The sequence below is a fragment of the Phalaenopsis equestris genome, unplaced genomic scaffold, assembly GCF_001263595.1.
Source record: "Phalaenopsis equestris unplaced genomic scaffold, ASM126359v1 Scaffold000107, whole genome shotgun sequence".
NCBI classification, from domain to species: domain Eukaryota; kingdom Viridiplantae; phylum Streptophyta; class Magnoliopsida; order Asparagales; family Orchidaceae; genus Phalaenopsis; species Phalaenopsis equestris.
In genome coordinates, this window is record NW_018164549.1 from 1277837 (window position 1) to 1284771 (window position 6935).

The 6935-nt window shown below is 37.1% G+C and overlaps 1 protein-coding gene across 1 annotated transcript in view; it reads left to right on the top strand.

Annotated features, from left to right (window-relative positions):
- Positions 1-3747: 3747 nt before the first annotated feature.
- The window catches only part of LOC110020807 (ubiquitin carboxyl-terminal hydrolase 2), a 15144-nt gene continuing 11956 nt past the window's right edge, over positions 3748-6935 (top strand). The window contains exons 1-2 of the mRNA XM_020719054.1: positions 3748-4014; positions 4350-4435. Of these exons, the coding sequence (XP_020574713.1) occupies positions 4405-4435 (31 nt within the window). The 5' untranslated portion in view covers positions 3748-4014; positions 4350-4404. The remainder of the gene's footprint in view (positions 4015-4349; positions 4436-6935) is intronic.

Consider the following 6935-nt stretch of genomic DNA (forward strand, 5'->3'; position numbering starts at 1 on the left):
GAAGCGATGGTTGTCCGACACAAACTCATTCCACCTGGCTGTGGGTGAAAAGACGATTATTGTAAAAGATTTAGGATGAAACTCGGTGTGTGCATTGATGACCCTCTAATGATTAGTCTAAATGTAATAGGGGCAGGACGCAGGTGGTATTCATAGCCTGTCTGTTGCAAAAAACTTCTCGGTGCTCGTCCAGAAGAAGGTGTCATGTATCACCACCCAACTGATCTAGAGTTGATCCTGACATTCCAGATGGGCCAATCTCAAAAACATACATGCATGCCCCACAGGTGACTTAGACAGACATTCTTTCGTGAGTCATAATTAGGCTTGATGCGTGCTAGAAAATTCGTGACGGTAGAGTAATAGATTATCGTCTTAGCATTGCACTAGAATTCAACACACATAAATAAAAGAAGAGAAGTAAGCAAGAGGAGACACCTTAACATTTTACGTGGAAAACTCTTGAAAGGGAGAAAAACCAAGAGGCCTAGCCCAGTTGAAATAATCCACTATGAATGATGAGTACATAGATTCATTCTTCCCCTAAATTAGGGAAGATAGAATTACAAAGTTGCATGACTATAATCTGGTTGCAGTTCTTAGCGACAGTAGGTTGCAAGGGTCATTGTTGATTGTTGTGGAGGTAGTAGTCCGTCGTGAGTGTTGTAGACGGTTGCTTCGATAGCGTTGATTGGTTAGTAAAGCCATAGTAAGCAGCTGCAGGAGCTGTAGACCACATAGGTCGTAATTGGTTACGTAGACTATAGTGGTGAGTAGTGGTGACATCCACAGACCATGTGGACCAAAGTCTGGTGATGCACAAATTGTGGACCATATAAGTCGTAGGGGCGAGTCTTAATGACGTTCGTAGACCACAGGAGCCAGAGTCGGGAGCTACACAAGCTGATGACCTTGTAGGTCTTTTGGGCAAGTATGAATGACGTCTGTGGGCCGCGGGGGTCAGATTCAGAAGCTGCACGAGCTGTGAATTAGGTAAGTCGTAGGGGCGAGTGTGAATGACGTCCATAGGTTGCGGGGGAAGCCCCCGGGATCTGCATGAGCTGTGAACCACGTAGGTCGTAGGGAGAGTATGAATGACATTCGTAGGTCATGGGGCCGGAGTGGGGAGCTGCACAAGTTATGAACCACGTAGGTCGTTGTTGACACATGGACCGTAGTGATCAGCTCTTGTCCCACAACAATGATTGATGGTTTTGATCAGTGGTGATCGACGGTGACAATCAACAGTGGTTGACGACAATCGACGGGTGTTGATGATGACCGGTGATGGTCGATGATGATCGGCGGTGGTCGGGATGGTGTTGGACTTCAGCTCATTCTCAAAGCCTCCAATTCTCTCCAAAGCTTTAAGTCTCTCCCCTCATGTGAGGGGTGGGGCTCTATTTATAGTGTTATGGGTGTCATTAATGCATGAATATGAATCATTTTGATTAGACGGTCCGAAGAGCTGTCCTAAATCAGATGGTGTTTAATGGACATTTGAAAGTTTTAATGATGTCAGAATTGAGTGATCTTGGGCTCGTTCGATTCATTTTGACAAAATGGTCGATTCGACTATAAACTTGCCAGATTCGACACTCGTTTGTCTTTCCAAATTTGTCTAGAAATTTTCCAAGAATGGTTTAATAATTTGATCTGAACTTGATTTGACTCAAATTAGACTTACTTTGAAATCATTAGATCTGTCTCATTGAACCGGTCAGTTTGACTATAAGTTTGCTGATATCAGAGCGCTGGATGAGTTTTTATCAAGATTTAAAGGTTCTTTACTTAAAAAATCATCTCGAGATCCGTGGAATGCTTCGAGATTCGTGTAGGATGATGAATATTTGTTGTTGTCGTATCAAGGCTTAAATGACATTTCATTTCAGAGGCACATTGTGTTTGCTTATTATTATTATTTTTTGGTTTTTTTATTGCCCAATACTTCTAGATGCGAGATACATATGCATTATTTGCCTCTTGTGAAAGCTCTTTAGGAATTTTCAAAGTACTCATTAGGATGGGCGATAATAACACACCTTCAAAGAGATTTGAAGCTTTCTATGATACCCGAGAGAGTTAATATGATCAGGTGTTTACTCCTTTTACTAATTTAGAGCTGGAAACATCTTCATGTTGGTCGTCCAACATTACACGCACCATATCCTCATAACTTGGAAGGCAATAGCCTTTGATTCAGGTCTGCATTATCTAGTTTAAGTAATAGATTAAATTTGTAAGTTCATTTACTTAATGCCTACTTATAAGTGGAATGAGCAACGTGTCTGTGAAATGCCTACAACAAATGTAAGAATTTATATGGATGTAATAGATGGTTTGTTTGAGAGCTTAGGTTAATGCACTTTAAATTGTAATTATAACATGTTTTGGCGTTCCTTCATTTTTGATATATGGTGTACATATTTCAATCGTTCCTTTTAAGGTAAATGCATCGTAGGGCAGGATGTATGGAAAGCTTGAGCCCCATTGATCTGTTGGCAACGTGTCGAGTGGCACTTACCTGAGAGTGTTATGAAACAATTTGGTGAGATTCAACAAATGGACATGGAGCCAATGGAGCCATGTTTCAAGCGTAAAGATAGTAGAGGAAAAGGCTGATTTGGACTGGGTTGAATTCCATTAGTCTTACGTAGAAAGGTGGGGTAATCGACGAGCATGCATTATCCACCATGAGAACACAAGAGTTGATGTGGGTCAATTCCGCAGAGACTATATGCATTGATACTGGTCATGGGTTTTTCTGTAATCATTTCAAGCTCTAGCTAAGGCTCCAACGACCTATTTTCTGAGCGCACTGAGGGCGAGGATACTAGTATTTTTGTAGATGTAGTTAAATGTAAGTTTATGTTTATTGCCCTAACTAATATTAGTTTTTTTAATGTCAGCTTCATTATTTCTTAATGGCGGAGGAATTATTCCAACCATCATTAGTTTATTACGAGAAATGGTAGATACTGTTAAGGGCGAAACATTTATATCACAGATAATCGTTATAGGTCAGACAAAAATTCCAGCGCAGCCATCTACATCGGCACAATGGACCCTTGGTTTTGGATGTGTTGCCCCACACAATCCTACTTATCCATGTCCATCATTTTTTCACAGCGTAGGTGGATCACATGTTGCAGTTAGATCACAAAACACTGGTGGGTCACAAGATACAAATACATATACTAGCACACCATTTATTCCACTACAACATGAGGTGTCATTGACACCCTCAATTTATCACAACTCACCTCTACTTTGGATGAGTGACATACCTTTTCCATTATGAACACCTTATATTGGTCATTTCTAGATGTCTCCCTCTAATCCATCACAACAAGCACAAACCATAATCAACCCAACCAGGCATCACGACCTCAACATTTACAGAAATATGATCAACATCATTTGAGAGATCGATCATGTAGACATGAAAGTTACTGTAAAAGAAAAAATTATCCCCCTTATATATGGAAAATAATATTCCAATTTTAAAAGTTCGTAATAATAATAGGTTTCATCCTGTATGGTATTAAAGATTTTAATGAACGATTAATAATTGTAAACACATCAAAATTTTCATATATAAATATCTCAAAAAAAATTTTTTTTAATGTAAGAGATATTAAAGTATTTTATAAAGAGCATAAAATATTAAATATATAAAAAAAATTAATCACGCATGTAAATTCTCCTTATATTGTTAAATTAACATCTTAAATTGCATCCTGTCGAAGTTGTAAGCTAATTCACTAGATAAATCCATGGACCATGCTAACAAGCCAATCAGGCGATTCTGGCCTAGGGTTATTTGATCTCCATAGTGCTCCTTCTTTGGCCCTGTTTTTCCGTTTGCCTGTCATACGGCCTTCCGTTTTCTGCTCCGCTAATTCGACGACCTTCCTCAATCTCATCTCCTTATATCACTCCATTCCACACGAGCTCTGTCGCTACTTTTCCCCTTTTCTCTACTTTTCGGTGGGCGAGATTTTTTTTCAACAGGTAACTTACCTTCTTTCCGATCGCCCTATTCTCTCCCTCTCTCTGCCTTATCTTCATGTTCTGCCCTTTTTTGACGAGAAAGCGCGGTTAGGGTTTACGAACAAGTTTCTTACGAAGTTAGTTCATAATTAGCTTTTATTTTGATGAATTTTTTTAATTATTTTAATGAATCGTTTCTTTACCATAAAGATGAGAGTATGAGTGGCGCTATTGTATTATGCGCTTCTATTGTAAGTATGTTTATGTTTGTAAGAAAAAAGGATCGTTTTTTACCTAAATCTGAAAAAAAAAATTGATTTCTGTCTGATTACATGTCTTACAATTTATCATCGCAGGAGATCCTTGCTGCAAGTTAATTTGAGTTCCCGCTTCCCTTTTTGCTTTTAAAATATGTCTTGGTGTACAATCGAATCGGATCCTGGTAAGCTGATGTTATTATAGACGACTAATGTCTTTCTTATTTATGATTCATAGCAGTGGGAGGACATATCAATCCTGATTTTTCCTTATGTTTACTGTTATCTAAATTTTGCTTTAGGCTAATTGCTTTTCTTGGTGAAACATTATGCCTTCCTTCTAATGTTTGCCTATAAATTTTGGGAATCAAAATATTGTAGCCCGTAAGGTTTAAATGCTCATTTGAGATTTTCCTACCATTCTTATCTTCTACATTGTCATAGGTGGATATTTCCTTAAAATCTAATATCATGTATACTTGTATTGTCCTTATTGGTTATATTTTATTATTTATTTTTCATTGACTGAGGATGATCATTCGACATTCATATCTGCTATTAGTTATTTTAATTTATTCGGTGTATCTAGATTGGCTCATGGTTCTTATTTCTTAATGTTTTTCACTTATCACGACTAGCTCTGAATGGCCATTGTACGAAAAACTGTGATCTTAATAAAAGATTGTTATTTTGATGTTTATTGTGGATTTTGATCATTTAACGAGTTTACAATTTGAAAATGTGAATGAATAGTAGCCAATCCATGAAAATCAGCCTTCAAATTTACCTTTTTGCATGTGTTTCTGTTTATTCGAATCTATTTTACAAGATATCATTTTGGTGATTTGCTAAGCATGGACTGGAGTTTTTTTATCACGTGTTCAAGGTTTATATATATGGTTGCGGTTTATTTTCCCTTTATGTTCGAGACTACATTGTTTTTTGGTTGTCTAAATTTCCGCTTATCACGTGTAATTTTCTCTTGGTTGTCTTAGGCCTTTGTTTGAGTAGAACTAAAACTAAATACATGGAATTTAATTATAGTAGTAGTTCTAGTGGCAGAGTTGTAACTATGGGTGATCAAATCTTTAGAAGGTGTGAACATTTTAGATGTCTCGGGTCTATTGTTCTGAGTGATGGTGATATAGATGGGGATGTTATTATTAGAATTCAAAGTTGGTTGGATGAAGTGGAGGAATGCTTCGGGTCCGTTGTGTGATAGAAAGTACCACTTAAATTGAAAGAAAAATTTTATAAGATACTGGTGAGATCTGCAATGCTCTATGGCGCAAAATATTGGCCTTTAAAAGAGAAGCATAGCATAAAAAATAAAAGAGAAGCATAAAAAAAAGTTAAGTGTTGCTGAGATGAGACTGCTTAGGTGGATGAGTGGCTTGACACTTAGAGAGAAAATGTGAAATGAATATATACTTGATAAGGTTTGTGTAGCTCCAGTGGCGGACAAGATTAGAGAGAGTCATCTTAGATGGTTTCATCACATTAAATGTTGACCATCTGATGATATGGTTAGGAGAGTAGATGTTTTAGCTTTGAATGATGTTAAGAAAGGCAGAGGTAGGCCTAAAAATACTTAGGCATAGTGCATAAAAAAATGATCTTAATCTATTAGAATAAATGAAAATGACACTGAATAGGATACAATGGAGAAAAAATGATTCATTTAACCGGCCCCACTTAGTGGGATAAAGGCCTGTTGTTTTTGTTGTTGTTTTTCTTTTTTGGCTTCGTAAACCCTTATGATTTCACATGACTTGTTATTGTAGTTAAATAATATGTGAGAAGTTTCATAAAACATGGCAACTGGATGGTTGGTCTGATGATGCCCCACCAATAATGGACTAGCCATTTCACAGATGTTGTTTAAGGATAAACATTGATGGTGCTCATACTGATGATTTGGTTGAATTGAAATAAAGATGCCACATATGTTCTATGACATCGATAAATTTTGTTAGTGGGTTTTAAATTCTATTAACATTAATTAAGATGGAATCACCAAGGAAATGTATTGCCTAGCATGTTATTCAAAATGTGAAAAATATCATGCATGCATTTTATTTTAAGGGCATTTTGTATACAATTCCTATGTGTTTACATATCTAAACTTTACTTTTTTACATTTATGCCACCTAAATCTTTTATATCAAGTAAAAAATATCGCCATTTTAACTTTTAAAAGGTGGAATACACCTTTTCATGCATAGGTAAGGTGACATGTATGTAAAAGTTTGAATTTTAGGTGTTAGATTTGTAATGGCATAGTAATTGAGTGGTATGTATGTAAATCATTTTTTTTTAATGTGCATGATATTCTTCACACGGTTTTGTTGGAGCTAGGATAGTCAAGGCTAGTTGGCTAAGATTTATGAGGTCTCAAGTCGAGGTGCCACTTAGGTGGGGCTGATCAGGGAAAGCTGATTAGATTTCTTCTAATGTGACTGAGGAAACTTTTTTATTGCCTTACTGAAACTTCCTTTTTTGATCATATGGCATGAATTCATGGACCCTGTGAAGCTTGATGGGCTGAAGGAAACTAACAAATTGGTTCTCCCAGCCCTTTTCCTGTTGTTTTTAATGATTGAACTTGAGGCAATTACTTGGGTTATGCAACTTCAAATTGGCACCCCCCCCCCCCCCCCCCCCCCCAACAAAAAAATAACAATT